At 34.4% G+C, this 26,303-nt stretch overlaps 2 protein-coding genes across 3 annotated transcripts in view; one reads left to right on the forward strand and one right to left on the reverse strand.

Annotated features, from left to right (window-relative positions):
- The window catches only part of LOC147070767 (acid phosphatase type 7), a 36,827-nt gene extending 32,320 nt beyond the window's left edge, over positions 1–4,507 (reverse strand). For both annotated transcript variants that reach the window (XM_085949189.1, XM_085949188.1), the window contains exons 1-2: positions 4,272–4,507; positions 1,493–1,687 (exon numbers count right to left, since the gene is read on the reverse strand). In XM_085949189.1, the coding sequence (XP_085805315.1) occupies positions 1,493–1,687; positions 4,272–4,368 (292 nt within the window). In that variant the 5' untranslated portion in view covers positions 4,369–4,507. The remainder of the gene's footprint in view (positions 1–1,492; positions 1,688–4,271) is intronic.
- Positions 4,508–5,075: 568 nt separating this feature from the next.
- THADA (Thyroid adenoma-associated protein homolog) overlaps positions 5,076–26,303 on the forward strand; it is a 37,118-nt gene continuing 15,890 nt past the window's right edge. Inside the window, exons 1-14 of the mRNA XM_085949176.1 lie at positions 5,076–5,331; positions 6,588–6,789; positions 8,566–8,808; positions 9,932–10,202; positions 12,059–12,270; positions 13,458–13,681; positions 14,732–14,916; positions 15,665–15,870; positions 17,137–17,338; positions 18,302–18,457; positions 19,638–19,915; positions 20,664–20,784; positions 21,293–21,447; positions 22,913–23,083. Of these exons, the coding sequence (XP_085805302.1) occupies positions 5,226–5,331; positions 6,588–6,789; positions 8,566–8,808; positions 9,932–10,202; positions 12,059–12,270; positions 13,458–13,681; positions 14,732–14,916; positions 15,665–15,870; positions 17,137–17,338; positions 18,302–18,457; positions 19,638–19,915; positions 20,664–20,784; positions 21,293–21,447; positions 22,913–23,083 (2,732 nt within the window). The 5' untranslated portion in view covers positions 5,076–5,225. The remainder of the gene's footprint in view (positions 5,332–6,587; positions 6,790–8,565; positions 8,809–9,931; positions 10,203–12,058; positions 12,271–13,457; positions 13,682–14,731; positions 14,917–15,664; positions 15,871–17,136; positions 17,339–18,301; positions 18,458–19,637; positions 19,916–20,663; positions 20,785–21,292; positions 21,448–22,912; positions 23,084–26,303) is intronic.

Raw genomic sequence — 26,303 nt, forward strand, 5'->3', positions numbered from 1 at the left:
TATTTTATATTACCGACCGTGGCATTGAGATTCCGACCATATCCGATCCTAATAAGATAATAATATATGGGCCTCCACAGAGTGGAAGTTTGTATTAACAGATTTTATTTTTACGAGAAATGTATGTCAGCCACTTGCTCAACCTATTAGGTCCATACTCTGACTCAAACACAAATTGAAAAACAAATGTGTGTATTTGTCAGACCCAGGATTCGAACCTGGGACCCACGGCACTATAGGCCGACGCTTAAGCCGCATGGCCATCGTGGAAGCAATGAGATTAATTCTCCATAATTAACCGTAAATATACTAAGAGTATAATATCAAATAGATCATCGCCAATAATATGACAGCCGAGTCATCAACAAAAAAAATGCGGCATGGTGCATTATTATTTGTTTAGGTTCATTTTTTTTATTAACATTACGTTGTTTGCATACAAACTGTCGAGTCTAAAGATCACATTTCCTGTTTTATTATGTCAGTGTAAGAATACACAACATTGCAAATTTTTAAAATAATCATAGACTGAGTAGTCATGGTGCTTTCACCATATTCGATTACAAGTAGATGGTTATAAATTTAATTGTCAAACATTGTCCACAAGTTTATAAATAAATGTAAATAAAATGTCTATATACATATTATATATTCTTTTTAAAACTACAACAGGCCATGAGACCCAATGAAAGTAGTGTAGTGAAACAGTAGCATAGTTAGTAATAGAAGTGATAGAAGTGAGAATATCACATAAATATATTGTGACCTCACTGGACTACGAGGCCCACTTCCCCGACACATCTCCTCCTGTCATTGTTGCTAAATCCTTTACATCGAACCCCATCCCCCGATTCATTAACACGTTCGCGGACACAACGTCTATGATCGTCGTATTCTGTGAGATGTGATATGAGAAGATGTCCATTGACGTCCTCTACTGCTAGACAGTGCTAGACGGACTCTACAATTATTTCAATGTGTCATATCACTTACGTGTATGAGCTAACATGTGTCTGCGAATGTGTTAAAAATAAATTCGCTAAAAATAATATTCATACAGAATATTGTATTCTATTTATATTTTTTTGGTTTTGGAATGGCACATTGTCTACACCCCCCTAACTTCTTCATCACGTCATTACATTTTATCAAACCTTCCTTAGGGTGTGACATCGTAATATATGGATGAGCCTCTAATATACATAAAGAAGATAGTAATGAAAAGAAAAGCAGCATTTGATTTACTTCTCCAAAGTGTGGCGCTACATATTTTCGTACAAATATTAGTTATGATTGTAGATCAATAATTTCATAGTGCTTAAAGATGTTGCTAGTTTCTCTAATTACTTAGAGATGAAAAAATTAATTAATCGTTATTATTCGTGACGATTGCATTTTTTATTTAATTATTTTTAAATCAAGATAAATGATCATTAGTATCGAATTTTCTCTACTGGATAATAGTAGACTATATCAAGTTCAAATTCCTTACCATACTTGCTGCTGGGCGTCAGATTAGGCAGGAGAACCCTGTGGATGTACTGAGTGTGTTTCTTTGGTCCGCCGTCCACAAAGAGGGTGTGCTCACCGGCTGCCGCCATGATCATTCCGTTGATGCCATACTCCACGATGGACTCGGGAGTCTTGTCGAAGGTGGTCCATGTCACCACGATCTCGCTCACATTGTCTGCAGAAAGAGGGCAAAAGTATATGAAACCGAATACTTAGTTAACCTACTTTGGTGATTTTCAAACTTTTTCAGTTCACGGCACCCTTAGCATATAAAAATTCTTCTACGCTAGGGCACCCTAAAAATTATATGCTCTGAGCAGCCAATAGAAAATTTGGTACTGTTCGGTTAGCAGGAATACAGCGGAAAACACATTTTGAAAATAGCTGATAAACTGGATTATTTGTTAGGTTAACCTAACCCAACCTAACCTAAACTAACCCAAACTAACAAATAATCCAGTATATCAAGTATTTTCAAAGTGTGTTTGCCGCTGTATTCCTGATAACCGAACAGTACCGAAAATTTTCCAATACAATCACTTTCGGGAGCTTATATTTATTTACATTTTTTAGCTTTTCTGCAGATTTATTCCAACTACATAACACCATAACCACTTTTGGTTACTTTTCTAAAACTGAGATAAATACACTGTGTTAATAAGTATGTATTTAAAGTGCACAATGGTTATCTAAATTCGAGGTAACACCTGTCAAACGAAAACGTTCAGATATTACAGTAATATCTGGACAAAGTAGTAAACGGCTAATGCATCGACTTATAATGTCGTGGGTCCCAGGTTCGAATCTTGGGTCTGGCAAATACACATATTGTTTTTCAATTTGTGTATGAGTCTAAGGATGGACCTAATAGGCTGAGCATATGGCTGACATCCATTTCTCGTAAAAACAAAATCTTTTAATACAAACCTCCTTTTTGTGGAGGCCCATATGATTTTATTAGGAGCGGACATGGTCGAGAAAACAATTTTTTTTTAAAAATGATTTTTAATCTCATCACAGGCTGTCAATAATAAACTTTTTTTTTAAATTAAGGATAATGGTATTGCAGCATTTTTCGAAATTTCCATAAGGAATTCATATATAATTTGAAAACACTGCAAAAACATAGCTATTATACTGCCGTACTAAGCACAGAGGCCGTAACTGACGTATTTAGGTATTTTCATGTTTTTAGATATTTGGATTCTGCAGAGTTTTTGTACAAGATCGGTGAATAAATCCAAGCCGTAACTGCTATAGTTACAGAGAAATCAAGGGTTTTAATAGCCGTATCTACGGAGTTTGAGAAATAAACTCGATAAATACTAAGCGATTTGGTTGTAACTATCATTTACTAAGGCATATTAGCCGTATCTGACATATATATGGCTAATATCAATACATAATAATAATAATAACATAAATCAAATTTTCAAGGTATGTAAACAAATCTTAAACCAAAATTAACTATTATAGGCAAATAAAATAAATAAAAAGTTCCCCAGTATTAGCAGGAAAAGTAAAATAATATGAAAGCTCAGATCTCCCACTTGCCTAAAATGCAGATACGGCCTCTGTGCTTAGTACGGCAGTATAGTACCAGGCAGGACTCAAACTTGCATCCATTAGTCCAATCTCTTTGCATCCATTGGATTACTTACAATATGCTTTACCAATTTAGCCACCTACACACTTTCTAAGAACAATAAAATTAAGTAACTAATAGCCACGCAACTGAAGCACTTGTCAAATTTGACTAATCTGTGGTTTCGGGGTAAAAGTTCTTAAGTCGCATTTTTATGAAATTAAAATTTGAATGACAATGTGTGTAATGAATTATTGTGCTCTTTTTGTGTATCATAGATTTTGTTAAATGTAAGCAAAATAAATCGATATTTTAATTTGTAGAAATAGCTTAAATTAAGAAAATCATTTTTAATTCTAAGTAAAATTACTTATTCAAATCATTGAATATAACACAATATCAAAAACATAATTATATACAAATAATGTAAAAGAAATTTTAAAAAACACCAATAATTAACTTCTAAGCAAGAGTATTTTGAAAACTGTGTTTTATTTCAAAACCTATTATCTCAGCTTCAACCAAACTGACGTAAGCACTTTTACCCCAATACCACAGTAAATATTGGCGACTGGTTTTTGTGGTTTGAAACAAGGTACCACTAACAGGCACTTAATCTTAATACCTTGATTGCTAGCTAACATCAGGATCTCCACAAATTCTAGTTTTAATGTAGGTACTTGCACTTGCTAATAATTTAATAAACTATTTTTTTTTTCACAAGATAGGTATAAGAATTTTATTGAACATATTTAATTCGGAAACATTCTTAAATCTTGTGAATTGCCTATTCGTTGAATAAAAAAATAGTTTAACAAAATTTATAACATATTTATTTCTTTCTAATCTACCTTCCTTAACATAATATAACTAAAAAATCCAAGCTAGAATGTTTTCACTGTCTTTATTGAAAACATAAGCCATTAACTATTTTAAATAGACGATATTTAAATTTTTTGCTTAGGTATGCGTCTACCTTACTTGAATATTATTTTCAATACAAAGAAGTACCTACATAATGACTTTAAATAATAAATTTAATACAAGAATTCGTCGAATCAACGCAAAACATAGATTATTTACTAGTTGCTTTGTGCTTTCTTTGTTATTGAAGCTTTAAGTGTAACACAATACATACAATGGATATAAATCAATCAATCTCATCCATACGTACTTCCAAATGCCAGATGAATTTGTTCCGGTTGATACGCTAAATAGCAATTCACGGCACTCACGACAAATAAAAACGTTAAAACACGTAATAAAGCCATTTGGCTATCGCTTGAGAATGTTTTACTACCGATTTGGTTACTTATCCATTCGGAACTGAGTGTCGATTACAATTTTTCACGGGTCGGGTCCATCCACTATTGCAGAACAAAGAACGTCAGAGAAAATCGTCGCGCAAGTACCAATACCAAATTCATATACACACAGCTGACCACTGACAGCTCTATATATTGTTGCTAACTTTTACATTTTTCACATGAAACCTCCTTCCAATAAATCACTAAACTGACTAAATTTCTTAAAATAATAAATACAATATTTAAATCTCTTAAATTTATTTAATATTTTCTCAAAATTCCTTAAAAATAACATTATGGTAAATAACTATGCAGGAGCAATTTTCTGAACACGTTAAAATGTACCCCAACTGCTTTGCTTTAACCAAAATACACGTAAGTATAGACATTTAAACGTCTTGACAAATCCATTCAATATACTATTTCTGTAATTTAGAGCATTGTTTTTTTACAAAAACATTTACGATTACTCATTATTATTAATTTAATTATTTATTTAAAAAAATAATTTTCTTTGTGCTGATATTATTGTAATATTTGTTATTTTTTTTCATGAATAGCGCTTTTTATATAACTATTACACAGGCGACTTTAACGCATATATGCTGGACATTTTCATAATATGTAGTTTTGTTTTTTCTGAACGCATATACTTTGCCATGTGTATTTTTGCACAACTGAATTTTGACAGTATTGTTTTTGACAGGAGTATAGGTGACATTAAAATCAATTCTTTTTTCAGATAATATCTACAGATTTCTGAACGAACAAAACAGTTTTTAACATTTACACCCATGCTTAAATTATAAAACTATTCTAAAATGAATGGCTTATCCTTGAGGATGCCCGCCAAAGCAAACGAATCGAAGAAGAGTGAATACAAAATACCTGCTCTCAGATTGAAGGAATCTAGTATTAGTTACTTTGGTAAGCTTATCTCTATTTCAATGATCATTTCCTAGTTCGAATCTAATCCTGGACATTATTGATCAATTGTATTTTAAGCAGTGTAAGCATGCATTAATGAAATCACGAAAATAGATTAATTTCAAAAGCTTTAGAAAAATCGACACTAATGACAGGATTCGTAAATATTTTGGATCGAATGTGATTCGAACACATATTTTTCGCTTGTGTGGCGAGTGTCCGAGTTCCATGTCGTCATTATGGTTAAGGTGTTTTAAGACCAAAACCCTAACACAACCTACTTACTTATATTTGGGTTATAGTAGGTTGTTAAGTTTTGGTTTGGTTTTTGGTCTCAAAAGTCCTCAATCACAAAAACGATATGGAGTACTACAGCTTTACCCAATTAAGCTACCAACCCAAGTGCCTTACGTACTTGCGTATTACACCATCTGATATGTTTCAAGTTCCGCCAAGAAATGGCTTCTATCTTTGTAATGTAAGTTGGTTAAAATCAATCGTCCGGCAAACAAAGAATGTTTGTGCGTATCCTACTCGGTCCAAGATTTTTTCTTAGATTTTTCCTAGGCTATTCTTAACAGTGGCGAAGGGTGGAGGTAGGCTGTTAAGATCAACATAAATAGTGCACACTAAACTTTGTCAGTCAAACGTATTTGTTTTCATTGAACTAAGTCAATAATAAATAAGTACAATGTGTAGATGTGTTTGTTAGCATTTAAAAATTCAATTAAACCCTGCCTATTCCAAGACATAATAGTCAACAAATATTCGTTTATATATAGAAGAATATTTTTTATCAATTATGGTTTGTTATAAGCAGCGCTCAATGTATTTAAAAAACTAATCAACACTATCTCTAATAATATGTAGGTATTCTTAATTCAACGAAAACAAATACGTACCACTGAAAAAGTGTGTAAGTACTATTTTGTCCGATCGCCAGTAGCATACCTAAACTAATATGGTATGGTTTAGGCAGGGTTTAATTGAATTTTAAAAACTAACCAGCACCATCTGAAAATTGTTTTATTAGTTCAATGAAAACAAATAAGTATGATTGACAAAGTTTAGTGTGCACTATTTATGTCAAATCTTAACAGCCTACCTCCACCCTTTGCCACTGATTCTTAATGATCTATTTTTAATAAAAGTTATGCTACATTCTTATATCTTCTAGTCTTGAATAAAAAATAATTTAATTAAATGTCAAATTATGGTTTGGTTATTATAATTTTATGGTTATGTTTTCATTCCAGATAATTTACTTCCTAGCTTTAGGACTTTCACAAACACTCCTACTGTCAATGCTCAATTAGACTACGTAAGAAATGTGTCAAAGACCCTTAGTACTCCTGAAGAAGATGGGGTGACTTCCTCGATGAGGCATATTCTTGAATTTTTAGTTGTAATATTCTTGGATGCCCCTTTGAAACACCCGTTGAAGAATACTTGTGCACGGTATGATTTTTAATACTTTTATATTTGTTTAAGTAGGTCCTATTGTATCAGTAGCGACGACTCCATACTAGGCAATTATTTAAAGCCTACCTTCATAAGAAAAATATTTTTTAATTGCATATCGACATTGTATTTATATACCTAATCACTTCATTATTTTATATTCCATAAAAATAATTTATTTTGCCAACGAGAGATGTCATATAATATGTAGGATGTATTACACAGATTACAAAACAATCTGCAAAGGTTTCAAAAAATATGCCACAGCGCGCCATCTGTCTTGACGTAAATAAAGGTTGGATTATGTGTCAAATAATCCTGAATTTTTTTCATATGGACTTTACGCCACGCAACTTTCGCCAGTCTGTTGATTTATATGAAATAAGGTAAGCTCCTATCGCAGAGCCTAAAACATTCGCGCATAATATTGCTATCGTGACTGCACTTTGTCCAAAATAATTAATAATTAGAAAATAATTTCTATGGCTTTTAATCGGCTTTTAATAAATATAGATTGTTTTTAAAAATAAAAAGACATTTTATCTAATGATTTTTGATGGGTGTAAATGTTTTGAAAAATTCGTAATTTAAACATATCGTGGAAGTGAAGATTCCACATGTCTGGAAGGGTTTGATGATTGTAGGCTACCGTATGAATTTGGACTCGTCTAGAAGAGGGTTGTCTTATTAGTACATATGTATGTAGGTATTTAAGAAAACAAGATTGATGCTTATTAGTTTCAAAGATGAGTTATCGAAACTAAAAAGAGGGGGAGAGAAAAAAAAATGGTTGGTTGGGTTAGGTTAAGGCTAGTGTTATGTTTAGTTTAGTTTAGCTAGGTATGTTTTAATGAAGATCTTGGGTTGCTTAATTCTACATATTTTTGGTGATGTTGATCATGATATCTGATGTGTGCTGAAGTTAGATGTCTATTTGTGTTTGCGCAACTAGAATGTGAGTGTACTGTGTTGGACAATTGTGTTGAAAGGTTGTCGAGTTGCTGTTGCCAATGGTGTTAAAATCAGTGATCGACTGGTGTCAATGTCTTCTTGTGGTCCAGTATATTTTGTCTGTCGATGTCCTTTGGTTGGTATTATCTCGCAGCAGCTCATGTTGTGGTGCATGATGTGACTACATCTGGCACGGGAGGTGTAGGGATGGTTGGGTCCCATTCTCCCTGGCGCTGAGCTCTTCAATGACCCGTTTGGTCATCCTCTTTGTACACCATTTCCAGTCGGCGTACGCCGCTTTGATTTGAAGATTTGAAGAAACGTCGGTGTTGTCCAACTTACGTAGGGTTCATCACTTTGGGGGTGAGCGGATGATGGTGTGATGAGGAGATGAGTAAAGAACTGAAGTATGATTGTCGAGAGCGGTTGTGTGTTTTTTTGACAGAGTGACAAGTACAGTTTAGATAGGTACAATTAAGACAATATTATGAGATATAAAAACTAGTGAGATATATAGCTCGAGGCTTGGCGATATTGAGTGACTATCACACGATCAAAATAAAAGCAGAGTGAGATATGCATTCAATCGTGATAGCTTATTTATTGAACTCCTTACTATTGAATAATGGTGACACAGTATCCCATGGCTTTGGTTTGATATGCATTTTAAGATAATAAATATTACTGAGGTATAAGTTCTTATTTGCACTTGATAATTAGATTTGTGTGAAATTTGTATGCTAAAAATTTAACATTATAATGTAATGTAAAAACCCTCCATTAAATGAATAATGTGAACTCTAAATTATGTCTAATTTCTAGGCTACTGTCGTCGCAGAAAGTATTCTACCGAGATATCGAAGAAATCATCTCTGTAGAATTGATAAAAACGATTCATCGATGCACAATATCCGCAAATAACTTCGAAGTTGTCAATAATATCTGCAACTCTCTCATCGGTTGCTTTGAAAACTTCAACCCTGGCCCGGGCGGAATACAAAATTGCCTGACAAATGTTTTAAACTTTTTATTGGGTGTATTACAAATGTATGCCGCTGTTTTGAAGTAAGTATTGTAAAGCCATCAGGCTTATAATATATCGCTGTTGACCTGTTAAAACTTCCAACGTGACAATTTTTAAAAATGTTATACCTTCAACTTACATAGTTATCTCATCGGAGTTATTACAAACACTCAATGGTGACGAGCCCCCCAATATATGCTATTAAGAAACTTCAGAGACTAAATCAGTCTTCCTTCATTTTGTTGCATATAATGCAGTTTTTGTCTCTCCTGTAAAATTTAAATTTTGCCCCTTCGGAAGTTTTAACAGCTTACGACATTGAAAGTATATTAGGTTAGGCTGTAATTGCAGTGAATTTGGTAGAACTTCCTTCTCTTAAGGTGACGCATCAGTGAAACGCCAAATAATTTTCAACTGTACGCGCGACGAAATTTTGGACTCGCTGCCATTCACTGAGAGAATGTTGACCCGGGAACACGTCACTTTGCTGCGTGATGGCGACGGGTCAATTAATTCTAAAATCGTGTAAAGATGACTAAAAACGTTACCCATTTACTTTAAAAAGAAAACATGTCAATGAATATATTATTATTGTTACTAATAGAACAATAAACAGAACATAAAATGGACGTATGTTGGATTTACATGACAATTAATATTTCGTTTGACAGGCGTCATTTTCACCCGCCACCCGCAATCCGCGCATCGCCTAGCGACGATCTTTTTAGACCGTGCCTCAACTAATGCATGGCCTTAAGCTGTGGTCTGCGGATTCGAATCCTGCAAATGGATCCAATCAAGTTGTTCATCAATGAGTGTACACTGCAAAGGCTCATGCAAATGGCTAACAACTATCCCTCGAAATAATATTTGTCTTTGTCTCATGACTAGATGACTCATTTAAAGTCGACTAGAGTCATAAACAAATACCAAAATTCAAATGTGTGTCGAAAAGAAATTTTCAACTCTTTTTTGTATTCTTACTAAATTTGTAAGTAACCTTAGAACTGTCATGGCGATCTACAATACAGTGAGTGCATAATGCAAAGTTAGAACAAATTATCTGTATTGAACAATTTGCACAAATTATTTTAACGTGAAACCCACCATTAAAATTAAACTGCAGTATTGAATATTTTAATAAAATACAGTCGCTTGTTTCAGAAATGACAGTTCGAAACTATCACCAACTGAAAAAATGGAAATATACATCTTCATCCATAACGCGAAACGAGTACTTCTTTCAATGCTGCAAAAATGCAACGTCAGTAGTTACTCTTCGGAGTCAGGCTGTGCATCAAAATGGAGAGAGTTCTGCATCACTTGTGGGTCCTTACTGGAGCACGAGGACTTGCCTATGGATAGTGCGGGAATCTGCTGCATGATTCTGATTATTATTTTACGAGTTATGTACACGTCTGATGCATGGATCATGGTAAGAAGTCTTGAGATTAAATATGATTTAAACGTATGTATCAAAGATGTTGAAAAATACTATCTCCATCTGGATTCCATCTAGTCACGTCGTCTTGTAGTTTATCTTTATTTCGGTACTACCATTGAAAATAAACTTCAAAGTACAAAAATGTGATATTTACGACAAATGAATTAATTGCAGTTAATTTAATCATTAGCATCAGTAAGTTTTTAAATACTTCAATTTCATTGAATCCTTAATCAACTATTTTTTTTATTCAATGAATATTTCACAAGATTTAAGAATGTACTATGTTATCTACTCATTGTGACAGATTGTCTTTTTACACACCCTAAAATTGGCAAATAAATGTCATAACAGTATTAAAGTTCTCTGCAAATGAACCTGCTATGCGAAGTTACTTGTAGCTAACTTAATCAGTAGACCAATGATTCTTTTTTTTTGCATCAATTTTATACATTTTGGTTCCATCTCTACAGAAGAAGATTCTTCAACATCTTCAACCTATCAGTAGCGAAGGGTGGAGGTAGGCTGTTAAGATCAAACATAAATAGTGCGTATTGAACTTCATTAGTCATACATATTTGTTTTTGTTGAACTAAGACCACAATTTACAAATGGAGTTAGTTAGTTTTTAAAAATCAATCAAACCCTGCCTAAACCAAACCATAATAGTTTTGGTATATTTTGGGCGATACGACTAAATTGTGCACACTTTTTCATTCATACTTATTAGTTTTCGTTGGATTAAGAATACATATTACACATACTGTTACTTCATTTTTTTAAATTCATTAATCCCTGCCTAAACCAAACTATAATAGATAAAAAATATTATTCTATCTGTAAAATATCCAAAGTCATGCATAATTTAATTGCATAATTATAGATATTTTATAGAGTATTTTTTGATTATTTACCTATTATGGTTTGGTTTCGCAGGGTTTAATTGAATTTTAAAAACCAACCAACACCATCTGTAAATTGTTGTCTTATTTCAATGAAAACAAATATGTATGACAAAGTATAATGTGCGATATTTATGGCGGATCTTAACCGGATGGCTGCCTGTAGCCAAGTCTACACTCGGGACTTTTCCGTACGTCTCACGAATTGAACACAGGGCATGCGTCGTCGGTCCTCAAATCGGTTTGAAAATGGCTGACATTTTGTGATGAAAGTACTAGCGCACTGCGATCCGACCAGCTTGGATTTCTGTTCAACACCCTAGCAGCTTCGTATTTTTTCGGTAAGATTCGGGTTGTTCGTGCAGTTGCTTGTCAATAAATATATTTATTTTAGTCTATTGGTGGTCGATGTTAAGAATAGTTGATCATATTGAATGCATATTAGTATTGAAATATTACGATTTTTTTGCAAAATGTCGACTGAAATGATGACAATGAATTTTATTGAGGAGTATAGGGCACATTGCGCATTATGGGATATAACCCATAAAGACTCTACGAACAAACTGAAGCGCAGGTATATTATCTATCACTTCACGGAGTGAAAGCTGTGATGAACGAATGTAGACAGTAAAACGGATTCATCTCCTCTGCGCATGCACAAAACTTCTCGGTGTAAAACTAGAATTTAAAAGTTGAAGAGGAAGTGGGTGATGAAGTGACTAAATGTGGACTTAGCTAATGACGTCTTAAGACGCGAACTTTTCCGTGATCGGAACGCCGCTCACACAAAAATAGTCAACCTATTGATTATAGATAGTCTCTCTCTGAGGTTGTATAGTCAAGAAAACCTTTACATATGTCTGCTACTCCTTATATTACCCAATATGATGAGTTGTGCGAGATAATATTAATATATTAATCGTTGTCAATAATTCTTTTCAGCTTCTCAAGAACTGCTACAATATTCCGTCGGATGACGCTACTCAAAAAGAAATCTGCGAATATCTTAGCAATTCTGATTCAGATGGAGTCAAATTAATGATATCCAGCGCAGTCATAAAAGTTGTCAGCCTGGAAGACATGTGCACAAAAAACATAGACAATGTTCCCATAATAAATTTCATCACTTCTAAGTTGGTAGCATTGGGTGAAGAGTGAGTTAAATAATTTTGTTTTTAATTCAATTACTATAGCGACACTTTGCAGCCCATAAGCATTCACAATAATATTAATATAGTCTCGATGCAAATCAAAAAATAGATCTACAAAATTTTAAATATATGGGCATATTTTAGATATAAATGACTATACAATAACCACTTTAATTTATTATTGTCTGATGGCTTGGTCAAAGTCAGATTTTCCAGAGCATGGCTGATAACTGAACCTTGTAAAAATGTCTCATGATACCTCCGAACTATAAGGGTCAATATACTTAGAAATTGGATCTGATCAAATGAAAATTGTATGGATTCGTATGGAGATAAATGAATCATTAAACAGCATTTTGCTTTACGGCGAGCTTTCATGGAGTGTTGATATTAAATAATAATCATTGGCGAAGGGTGGAGGTAGGCTGTTATTATCCGCCATAAATAGTGCAGATTAAATTTAATGTCAGTTATATGTATTTGTTTTCATTGAACTAAGACTACAATTTACAGATGGTATTGGTTAGTTGCTTAAAATTCAATTAAACCCTGCGAAACCTAACCATAATAGATACATAGTCAAAAAATACCTGTCTATCTATAAAATATCTAATATTATGCCATTAAATCATACATAATTTTGGATATTTTATAGATAGAATAATATTTTTTATCTATTATAAGTAGTTTATTTAGGCAGGGCTTAATGAATTTAAAAAAATTAACCAACAACATGTGTAAAATGTATTTCTAATTCAACGAAAACAAATAAGTATGAATGAAAAAGTTGCATAATTTTGTTGGATCGCCCAAAATATACCAAAACTATAATGCTTTGGTTTAGGCAGGGCTTAATTTATTTTTAAAAACTAACTAACGCCATCTGTAAATTGTAGTCTTCGTTCAATAAAAACAAATACGTATGACTAACAAAGTTTAATGTGCACTATTTATGTCGGATCTTAACAGCCTACCTCCACCCTTCGCCACTGATAATAATTAAGTACGATATATTGCTTTTTTAACTGATACTAAATGATCACAAAAGATAAATGTTTAGTCAACATTTATGATAAAATATTAAGTGGTTCGATGTATTAAAAAAATAATAGCAGATACAAATCTATCTCAATTATGACAGATTGCAAATGAAGATTATGTATAATGTTTTTGATGTATTATTTTTGCAGATTATCAGTAGATACGACCATCATACTAGGAGTGGCCAGGACGATGTTATGCATATCGCGTATATTGAACAATGTCTCCGATTTAAAGATTGCCATGACCTTAGCTGATAGTGTATTGCAATTTGTCTGGTCGTATTTGGAGTATTATGTTGACAGCGTACGCCATCTATCCACTCAGACGTTGACTAATATCGTGAAACTGTCTGTGGGACTAGAAAAGAAAGGTATTTTTTTTTTTATTGTTGGTTAATTATTTTTTACCTATTTACCTCTTTGCCTATATTATTTTGCATGATTGTTTATGGCTGATATTGTTGAATTGTCTATGGCAGGGATGGCAAACCTATGGCACGCGAGATGATTTTCGATGGCATGCGAGTGTTTCATTTTGAAGAGTAAAGAAATATTACTATTTTATATACATACTATACTATATATTAAAAAATGTTTTAACTTACTGAACTGAACTGAAAAACTTACTGGGCGATTATTTAAATCCTATTAATTCTATATTACATTATATCAGTAACAGATTAACAGAGGCATCAATCCGTGATATATTGTAATGGTTGTTGTAATATATTTACCACCAATACTGATGCATTCAAAGGCTGTAATAATCCATACATAAATTTATTATGTTTTTATAGAATACCGTGACATCTACCAGATAATTATCGTAAGAGATCGGTAAATTGCTCTAGAGTTGAAAGCTTTTCATTCAATCACCAGCCTTCAGGAAAACAATTAAAAATGAAATCATTTCAAAATAGTTTTTTCGACACAGTTTAATCATATTATTCAATTTTAAATATTTTTTTAAATAAAATTGAAATTTTATCTCTTATGCTGACCTATTCAGCATTTGTAATATCATCATCTGACAAGTATTTACCTATGTACAATGATCCCCATAGCCTATTTACTTCCAAAAGTCACTCTTCTGTACTGTTATATAAAAATTTTAAATATGGCAACAAAAATGATTTACTTTAAAAGAAAATATTGCCAAAATTCACTACACAGTGTTTTTTTATTAAGCCCACAATGGCCGAGTGGCTTACACGTCGGCTTATAATATCGTGGGTTCCAGGTTCGAATCCTGAATTTGGCAAATACACGTATTGTTTTGCAAGGTGTGTTTGGACTCATGGAGTATGTGCCTAATAGGTTTAGCAAGTGGCTAACATCAATTTCTTTTCAATTACATTTCAATCAATTTGAGGCCCGTACGGACATGGTCAAAAATAACTAGAATATTAACTTGATTCCAGGAAATGATCAACTATCCAACAAAGTTTTCACATCAGTAATGCTACTTCCGAAAGACCGACATTCAAAATACAAAGGACTTGCAACTTTAGGATCTGAATATGGCTGCTGTATTCTGTTGCAAAAGATCCCTAATCTCGTAGAGGATCTTTTGTCTGCCATTAATAATGTTGCCGTACCGTCAAATGTTTGTATTATATTTATTATTGTATTTTTATTTACCTACTTATCTAAAAAAATTCAAGTTTCACTGATTGATATAGACTCATTTTATGCCAAATTTAGTTGACTAAAGTTGTGATGAAATTGAGATGCATGTCATGCTGTCACGGTGACAAATTTAGTCAACGATTTTGTCATTTTGCAGAATATTTTGAATGATCACCACCTCTCTAAATTCAATTATAGACAGTGCCAACTTTTGAATTATTATTAATTATTCATGCTAATTTCAATTAATTTCCACAGTTTCTACGTGTGCGTAGGTTAAAATTACTTGCGATATTATATCCATAGATAATATTTTGAACAGAACCCAACTTGCAGACCATAGATAATAGACAATATTTTTATAGAAAATAGATAGTGCCAACCACTAAAAACAAAAAATGTAATTTTGACATGAATCGAAAATGGGTAGACATGTGGAATATGATAAAAACGTCATGCAGGTGTCGATGCAGAGCGGCTCAACGCAAGGTGACCACAATGTTGTTTTAGTGATTTCGGCAGATTTTTCCAACTGACAATGTTCGTTTAAAGATCCAAAATGTGCTACGGGATGGGAGCATCAGTCTGATAACATTTTAAACACCAAGAAAACGACATTACACACCTTTTTTCCGTAACGGCAGCTTACTGTAACGTCACGTGATAGTCCAAGACATGCACCATTATATATTATGCGCTTAAACATTCTCTTATACTATTTGCAGATTTCAACAGCGTTTGAAACACTGATGTTGTGTCACTCCAAAGAAGTGTCCATTGATGTGTTGTTTGAAACGTGGATCCGCCCTGTCTTGACTTGCTTGATGACTTGTGAAGAAATAGATGAAATCAATGCAGCCAGTGTGTTGTCAATTCTAGAAGACATCTTGGCGAAGGCTGTCAAAATGAATTCTGAAGTTGTCACACTCATGTAAGCAAAGTTTCCTATGGTGTAAGAAGAAATCCCTTTCACCCATATCCCAGACCTTCTTCAGTTACCACTTTTTAATACAGTCGAACTCGGTTATTACGAGGAAGATGCGACCAACTGAATTTTCTCATTATTTCAGAGAATAGGTATTTTTAAATGAGCGGTCACATACCACAAAAAGTGGCAATTCAAACAAAAATACAAAATTAGAATTTTTCCCCGAAACAAGCATGGCACTACCACTATAAAAGAAGTTGTTTATTGTAATGAACGCTGGTAGGTATCTACTGACTTCAGCTTGGATTTTTTACATGAAATTTCAACCATATATGCGTGGATACTTTTTCAATTTTTTCGGCGAAAACACCAATTAGGTACTGAGAAACTTAGCTAGTGTCATAAACGTAATCCGATCCCGGCGGCATCGGTCTACTGTCGGATTTTATTGCTTAGGGTGGAAAATATTTTTAAATGATCGACACATTAACAGTTTTAAGAAAGACAATGTAACAATATTTTTGCTCAGTATATCCGATAAGTAGCTCGATATAAAAGTGAATAAATGTATGGAGAAAATCATAAACTAAAATGTCAACGAATGTTTCCTAATTACATCCGAGATCTCGCTATGTCCGTGATCGTAATAACCGAGTTCGACTGTATCTTGAAATGCTCTCCCAGACATTCCAGGATTCCCTTTATATGGACCGTGCCCGTAAACTTGTACGTGTGCAGTTCGCCGTATCACACTTCACCGTAAAATGTTGTATCGGAAATATATGGCCGTATATTATTAAAGACTGTCCAACTTCTCTGGGTCGAATGAACATAGTACTGACATAAAATTCCTGTCTAAATAAAACACGGTTCTTGTCAGTTTACACTTTACAGGAAGCCAGCAGCAAACAAATTATGAAAATAGCCGATATACTGGATTATTTGTTAGGTTAGGTTAGGTTTTCATTCTTAAATTCATGAATTTTGCCAAAACAGCCATGAAAATTTGAATTAATGTTCATATTGAATCTAATAAAATTGGAGACCGTATCTTTCCGATAAGAAAGCTCACGGCGAACTGTGCCACGGTGAAATGTTTTACGTACAATTTACATGTAACCTATATGCACTGGTTCCTAACATAATTTTATTATTATAGACTGCTGTCTTAAAAATGTATGTACTATAGACTGACAAGTTTAATGTGAGGCTCCGCAGTATCTCTAATTCATCAACATGATGTACTTATTCATCACTTGACACTTTCAGGATGCCGAACATATTGCCAAACATGAATAACCATGGAGTCTTATCGGAGGGACAATTCAAATGCTTGTTGGTTTGTCTTCACGTGGCCAGAAAGATGGGCGTTTTCGACAGTGTTGAAAGCAACAAAATTGAAATGAAGAAATGGAAGAATATTCTTGAATATTCTATTTTGGAAAATGCTGTGACTCATCAGTCTTCTGAGGTAAAGAATCAAGACAGTTTCTAACTTCCTCTACTGCAATGTATATTATAATATATATATAAGGCATAAATGACACTTAAAAAAACAAAAACAGGGTATAGGTATACATATTCACTGGCGATTTTTTGCATGGATTTTAACATTTCAGAACACCACATAAATTTATTTATTTATTTAAGAAAACAAAACAATCTGGACACAACAAATTTAAATTCAAGACGTTCACAAAATGACAATATTTACATTATAACAAATATTACCCTCACAAGAGAGAAAAAGAGAATATAATACTTATATCATAATAACATAAGTATAAAAAAAACATAAGTACAATTGTATACAGAAAAATAAAATTTCGAATACAAAATACATAGCACGTCACCGAAAATGTCTACGTCTTTGGGGAGCACATTGACTTGTCTTGCACCCCTCGCTAATGTTGCCTGATAGGCTCGACACGAGGAAACGGTTCCGATCCAGAATAAATCATAGGCGCATGTAAATTCAAATTCTTTAGGACACCAGGATTAGAAACCATCCCTCGCTATAATAGGCAAAAAAAATTCAAGACCAGAAGAGACTTACGAGATTCAAGAGAGTGAAAAGTAAGCATGCCTTATAGAAAGGCAGTCGGAAAATAATCATTTATATGCACAGAGCACAGATATGGGGGCTAAGATTAAATTCACTTCTAAATTACACTGTAATATAACGTCTTGCTTAGGTGGAAGTCGAGCAGAGAAGACCATGATAATATCTACTGTTTTTTTAGAATTGCTATGTTGGTTTTTATTGACATCTATTGAAATTCCATGAACCTTTAAACTGAATGATATCAAAAATAAAAATCCCAGCCATAATTATGTTGGTAACAATGTTTAGTATTGTACTCTGGTTTGACTTCATTAAGTATATTGCAAGCCCAATGAAAGACTTGTCTTAAAAATATTTTGCCACTTTCAGATCAGAATACTGGCGTTTTCACTGATCGTGGACTCCCACAAAACCACAGAGCATCTGACCGAAGAAGAATTTGACATTTTACAAATGTTCATCATCTACAATGTCAATGTGCAATCGCCGGCTATTCGACAAAGATCTCTTGGCTTAATCAAAAAGGTGAGGTTATCAGTTGAATTTGATTCAGTTTTAGGATTTTGGATTGATAATAAAGTTGTGATAATATTGAGATGCACGTTGTGTACTGTCACGCTGTCACGGCGACAAATTTATTTCGTCATTTTGCAGAATATTTTGAACGATTACCGTTTCTGTATATTCTATAATGGAGACTGCTAACTCTACTGTATTAGAATTTTCAATTAATTTTACCAGTTTCTACATGTCCGTACGTTAAAATTACTTGCGATATTACATCCATAGCAGTGATGCCAACCGTACTATAATTATAGTACAATACTATAATTTTGATTTCGTGAAAAATGTTAAATACTATAATTTTACGCCAAATATACCAAAATACTATAATTTTAAAGGATTCAAGATGAAAAATGTTCCTGTACTATATATTTTTCAGAAATAATTTTTACGCCTTTGTACTATAATCAGCATAGAAAAATATGACAACACTGATCCATAGATAATATTTTAACAGAACCCAACCTGCAGACCATAGATAATAGACAACATTCTTATAGAAAATACATAGTGCCAACCGCTAAAAACAAAAAACATGCGATTTTGATATGAGTCGAAAATGTGTAGGCATGTAGAAAATGATAAAAAACATTCATTGAGTCATACAGGTATCGATGCAGTGCGGTACTACGTGAGGTGACCTCATTGTTGTTCTGGTGATATCGGCAGATTTTGCTAACTGACAATATTCGTTTAAAGGTTCAAAATGTGCTACGGGATGGGAGCATCAGTCTGATAACATTTTAAACACCAAGAAAAACGACATCACACACTTTTTTCCCTTAGCGGCAGCTTACTGTGACGTCACGTGATAGTAAGCGACGTGCAGCATAATATAATCACAACTTAATATGTAATCGCTGTGATATCTTTATCATTCTCTACCTTATTAGAGACGTATCAAAAATAATGTTATGTTCTCGTAAATAGTACAATGAGAACATTAATTAACTTGGGTTTCATATACAGATTGGAACCAATATTAACTGTACAATTATAAAATTCACCACATTTAATTGTTACTGATTTTTTGCGCACACAAACCGTATTATTTGTCATTTCATTAGTTGCCTCTTGCAACAAATTGTAATTAAATACCTTAAGTTAATTTATACCTACAAAGTGTATTACTATTTTGTAGCTCTTAAAACGCTGGAAAGACAGCTTTGACGTGATCCTTCGAAACATCGAAAACTATCTGTTGAAGGCGTCAATGAGACCGATTTCCGTGTTGGACGCCAACCAAACTCTGGCTGATGCAGACGAGGCTCTAAAACAGGTGTATATCAGACACATTGAGCGACTCTGGATATTCTGCTTGAGCAATCTCTTTCCCGGTGCTAACTTCAGTCGGAGAAATATGTCATTGCAGATTCTGGTTTGGTGCCAAGAGTTCGATAATAGCTGCCACGTGGAGTGGTATGTTTATTGGTTTTATTTTTAAGTTAAATATTTTTTTATAAAGACCCTATAAGTCAGTTAGTAATGCACAACTTTTTTATCAGTATGTATTGCCAATTTTTTTTTTCTAGTTGTGCCGAACAGGGAATATGTCATTATTATTGAAATGAAATGAAATTTAACCAAAAAATGGACCATATAACTTCACACTACTGCTATGACATTTATTTGCCAATTTGCCGGGCGTGTAAAAAGACAATCTGTCATGATTAGTAGATTAACAGCCAGTAATACATACACCCAAGATTGCTGCGCGCCTTAAGCGTCGACCTATCGCATCGTGGGTCCCAGGTTCGAATCCTGGGTCTGGCAAATACAAATATTGTTTTTCAATTTGTGTTTGCGTCAAAGTATGGACCTAATAGATTGAGCAAGTGGCTAACATCCATTTCTCGTAAAACAAAATCTGTTAATACAAACCTCGACTCTGTGGAGGCACATAATATGATCTTATTAGGATTAGACATGGTTGGACTTATAGAAGTTCGTATGAAATGAATCATCAGTCATTGTTTTTACTTATATAAAATCATTGTCCCTCCTGAACATTTTGACAAATGGTTCTTCCGCGGTATTGAACTTACATAGACAATATTTCATATTTCATTTATTGTTTTGTTGCATGTTTCATCCGGCTTGTACATCACTGATTTTGGCAAAGAATCTATAGGTGTTCAAAGCAATTCAAATAATATAATGATTTCAGGTCATGGAAAGAATTTGACGTGAAATCTCTTATGTTCTGCTTGGAAGACACTTACGAATGCAACAAAAAACTGGCAGTCGACATCCTGGCAAACTGTCCCTCGCAGAATCTTGGATTCAACGTTGGTACCCACATAAATCAATTATTCTCGGCTATTACTTGCAGTAATTAATTTTAGCTCCATTGTGTTCTAGTTATTGAGTGCCTTTCTCTGAAACCATAGGTGATGGTTTGATTCCGTATCTGACAAAAATCACATGTGTTGTTGCGCGTGATCCAGAACAAGCAACTAACAACTATTCCTCATAAAATAAACTATTAATATATACTATTAGTATGGACCGAATAGGTTGAGCATGTGGCTGACATCCATTTCTAGTAAAACAAAATCTGTTAATACAAACCTTGGCACTGTGGAGGCCCATATGATCTTATTAGGATCGGACATGGTCGGACTTATAGAAGTTCGTTTGAAGTAAATCATCAATCATTGTTTTTACTTACCTATATAAAATCATTACCTTATATGAAAAACCATTAATCCCAGGATCGAAATTCCTAATTGATTCCCTGTTATCACCTGTCACAAATATACCTATCAAATTAATACAGCATTTATGATATTTCAGGTAAATGCTATTATCATAAATATTTTCAACGAAGCATTAGCAAGCACGGCCAGTATCAAACCAACTGACAGCATCACAGCCGCTTATCAGCTGGACTTTCTCACCAAGTTTCCCAACTGTGTATTACCAGTCGTTCGAACTATAGCCAACATTGGGTAAGAACAGTTTTTTTTATTCCAATTGAAATCGAAAACTACATTGCGTGGCATAGCAAAGAGTGCGATGAATGTGAAAAACATATATATGGGGATTGTCATAATAGAAAATTGGGAAAGGAGTAAAATGTAAATAGTTAGTATGAATGATAGTAAAAGAAGTTTAATAATTGTAATGCACAATTATTAAACATTGAGTGCCAACTAATTCAATCAATAAAACATGAAATATTTAATCTCACAGCTTATAAGATTCGGCTTTCTGCCAACTTAACCCTGTGTAAAGAATGCTTTATAATTCATTTATCTACCTCAAATAAAATGTCATTTGTAAACTCGTTGAAATATTAAATTATAATTTTTGGGCGCCTTGAAAGATGTGTAATTACAAATTAAATATAACAGTATAAAAATAAGAACACAGCTAATCGTGAAAAGTGTTATTTAATTACACAAACCATTGAAATTTAAAAACATACTAAAACAAATACAGATTTTTAATACAACTTTGAGAAGCGTTTACTTGGTATGGACATAGAGCATTTGTTGGAAGATGGTAATTATTACTTAACTTTATGTTTAAATTGTGATGGCTGGAACTTCATCTTGGCTGGAATTATGAACTGCGAATCCTTCTCCCTGTCCGAAAGGAAGTAACTACAAATGGCGTTAAACTGTATCTAATTGTTAAACAAGCACGTCCGATCGGTACTGAATCTAATCTCGGAGTGAGGATCTTGTGGGCGGAAATAAGTTATTTGTAAACAAGACGCTTTCAAAAAGGCGGGAAGAAACCCGATTGGCCTATTTTTAACCGTCATTGTCTTGGAAACAAGGGTTGACACACATTTTTTAACAAGGTTGTGCCAAATTTTGTTATTTAATTAACATTATTTATTTTAATATCTGCGTTTGAAATGTAGCCATGTTACGTGAAATGTAACATGACAGGATAAACAACTCAATTCGAGTCAGCATATTGATCGGCGATATTAAATAACTGCCTGCAATTACAAATTCATTAATATCCATTTCCCATAGTATCCAATTATGTCAAACTCAGTAAATAGCTTACTGCAATTATAATTTCCGCAATATCCATTTTTAAACTCCATATAGAGTAGCTGACTCAATTACAATAATTATTTCCTAAATATTATTTTTAAAATATTATTTTGATTGTAAGTACGTCAATAAATAGCGGATCATAATTCATTGGACATGTCACTCGAATATAAGTTCCCGGTCTGTTAGTATCTCAGTCTCTGTATCGCTCCGCACAACATCTCATTCTACTGAGACTCAGAACTCGGAACAATATCATAAGTATTGTAACATACTCTTGTACCAACTGTTTATGCTAAAAATAAAACTTGGCCTTCAAACCACCAAATCTCGACTTCTTCATCCACCATACATGAAACCCACATATAATTCAAACACTCATGCCATTCATGTTTTTCAGCTTTCGCCACCCTCCTTTCGAACTCCAGTATCTGATGATTACTATACTGCGGAAACATCTGATCAGAGAAATGAACGTTGCCAAAAAGAATATTTTAGTAGCGTCGAGCAATGGACCAATGTATGGACTTTTGTACTGCATTCGGCATCTACTGGGAAATATTGACTTTAGGTAACTACTATAGAACTTCTGCTTATTAATTTTTATATTCCTCACTGTTGGTGATTGTGAATATCCTCGTTAGATTTCCCTGCACTTTGCTGCCCGCGTAGCTGAAGGTATTGAAACCCCCTTAATGTCCTTCACTTTGTCAGACCAGAATCCAGAATGCTTTAAGGTTGAAACAGACACAATGACGATCTGACACATATATGCTAAGAGCGATTTAGTGTCTATGATCATATCTATGCCATTATCTATGACATGAAATACCGCCTGTAGCCATAGGATTCACCTAGGTTGCTGCCGGTCCCAAGCCCGGATGAAGGAGGAGGGTTCATTGTAGGGCTAATCACCCTACATGGTAAAAACACCAGATTACGAACACCAACACAAGCGCCTCGGAACACAGGACCCCTATCAATGAAAGACCCCGGCTACAAATTAAGGACAAACGATTTTATTTACACTGCGGAACTTGGAACATAAGAACAATGTTGCAAGCAGGAAAGATGGAAGAAGTTGCAAACGAACTTTATAAATATAATATGGACGTAACAGCTCTGCAGGAGATAAGGTGGAAGGATAGTGGCTGCATTAATAAAAGGAAATATTCTCTGTACTTAAGTGGAGCACTGAATACACAAGGGCATCATGGAACTGGATTTATTATCAATGCTAATATACGGAAATCCGTGCTGGGGTTTGAGCCAATAAATGAGCGACTTTGTAAACTCAGAATAAAAGGCATATTTTATAATATTACTTTCATAAACGCCTATGCTCCAACCGAGGATGCAACAGAAGAAATCAAAGATAAATTTTATGACGACATACAAAGTGCATGTGAAGCTGTCTCAGCGCATGATGCATTAATTGTAATGGGAGACTTCAATGCCAAAATTGGAAAAGAACAAATATACGCAGAAATTGCTGGAAAACATAGCATGCATGAAACAACCAGCGAAAATGGAGAGCGTTTGTGCGGCTTTGCAGCGGCTAACAATCTCGTAATTAGTAGCACCTGTTATCCACATAAAATGATACATAAAGGCACTTGGAGAATCCCAGGAAGCACGGAGTGTAACCACCAAATTGATCATTTACTTATATCTAAAAGAAGAGCCACAACAGTTGAAGATGTACGCTCTTGCAGGGGGGCCAACTGTGATTCGGATCATTTTCTTGTGAAAGCGAAATTGAAGCAAAAAATATCAAGAGCTCAAAAAAGCGATGGAAAGAAAAGAATAAAATGGAATCTGGAAAAACTTATGAATTCAGACCCCCTGAAAAACTACCAACAAGTGCTGGATAGCAAATTACAAGTGACACCAATTACTGATGACGTAAATGATGATTGGGAAAACACTAAAAGCTGCATAATAGCGAGTGCCACTGAAGTACTAGGGGAAAGAAAAGTACAAGCAAATAACGGCTGGTTCGATGATGCTTGCAAACAGGCAATTATAGAAAAAAACAATGCAAGAAAAAAATGCCTACAAAGAGAAACACGCCAAAATGCGGAATTTTATAAAGAAAAAAGAAAATATGCAACAAAACTCTGCCGTGAACGAAAACGCGAAATGTTGAGGAAAATGGTGGAGGGTATGGAGTCTCAGAGAAGGTGCAATGAAACTAGAAAATTCTACAAAACTTTCCGGGATCTAACTAAATTATACCAACCCAGAATGAACATTTGCCGAGACTCAAATGGAAAAATTTTAACTGAAAAAGAAGATATCATGGCAAGATGGAGAGAATATTTCTATTCACTGTTAAATCATGCTGGCAATGAACAAGGAGAACATGACGATGAAATGGTATATCATACAGCGGAAGAAATCATTGAAGAACCTACGCTGAATGAAGTAAAGCAGGCACTAAGGGGGTTAAAAAATAATAAAGCTCCCGGTGTTGATATGATAGCTGCTGAATTAATCAAAAAGGGGGGACCAAAGGTGGAAGAACATCTGTACCAATTAATTCTCAATATATGGGATAAGGAAACACTCCCCAAAGAATGGAAGATGGGTATTATAGTACCTATACTTAAAATGGGGGATAAGACTAATTGTGAGAACTACAGAGGTATCACGCTCCTTAACACAGCGTACAAAGTTTTTTCCAGTATTCTATATGCAAGATTACTAAGGTATACGGAGAGCATCTTGGGAGAATACCAGTGCGGATTCCGCCCCAATCGATCCACCATTGATCATATTCACCTGATGCGACAAACTATGGAAAAGACTTATGAGTATAATATGATTTTGTATCATGTCTTCATCGACTTCCAAACAACCTTTTGACAGTATCAACAGAGAAAAAATGTTGCATGCACTAAAATTACTAGGAATCCTCTCAAAGCTTGGAAGACTGATACATGTCTCCCTAACTGAGTCAAAGGCCGTCATAAACATACAAAATGAGCTAACGGACCATATTGTGATTGAGTCTGGTGTAAGGCAGGGTGACGCACTCTCCACCATGATGTTCAACCTGGTTCTCGAGGCCATAGCCCGTAAGGTTGACATAAGGGGTTGTGTTAACTCTAACACATCCCAGATGTGCGCCTATGCCGACGACATAGTCATAACTAGCCGATCCAAACAAAGACTGATCGACCATGCCACAACATTGAAAAAGGAAGCGGAAAAGCTTGGGTTAGAAATAAACGCCTGCAAAACAAAATACATGGTATCCACGCGAGAGCGGGGTCCACCTCGAAATATCTGTGTGGAGCAGCAGGTATGGGAAGAGGTTCAGAGCTTCACGTACCTGGGCTCTAACCTAAACACACTCAATAAAACAACAGAAGAGGTGAACATACGACTCATAGCTGCTAATAAGTGCTTCTACGCCTGTAAGAGTCTACTGAGTTCGAAAATCCTAAGCAAGAATAACAAACTGCTTATCTACAAAACAGTTATTCGACCAGTAGCTACCTATGGCTGTGAGACATGGTGCCTCACTCAAAGGGAAGAACATAAACTGGCCATATTCGAAAGAAAGATCCTCAGGAGAATTTTCGGGCCCACATTGGAAAATGGAAGTTACAGGATAAAAATGAACCACGAGTTAGAAGAATTAATAGAACATGAAACGGTGGTGAAATTCTGTCGATCCCAAAGACTAAGGTGGGCTGGACACGTTGAGAGAATGCCTGAGCCCAGGACGCCAAAAATCATGACCAAATGGATCCCACAGTGGAAACGGCCTAGGGGCAGACCAA

The sequence above is a fragment of the Rhyacophila brunnea genome, unplaced genomic scaffold (assembly GCF_057557595.1).
Source record: "Rhyacophila brunnea isolate RB1 unplaced genomic scaffold, BYU_Rbru_1.0 scaffold_21, whole genome shotgun sequence".
Classification (NCBI taxonomy): domain Eukaryota; kingdom Metazoa; phylum Arthropoda; class Insecta; order Trichoptera; family Rhyacophilidae; genus Rhyacophila; species Rhyacophila brunnea.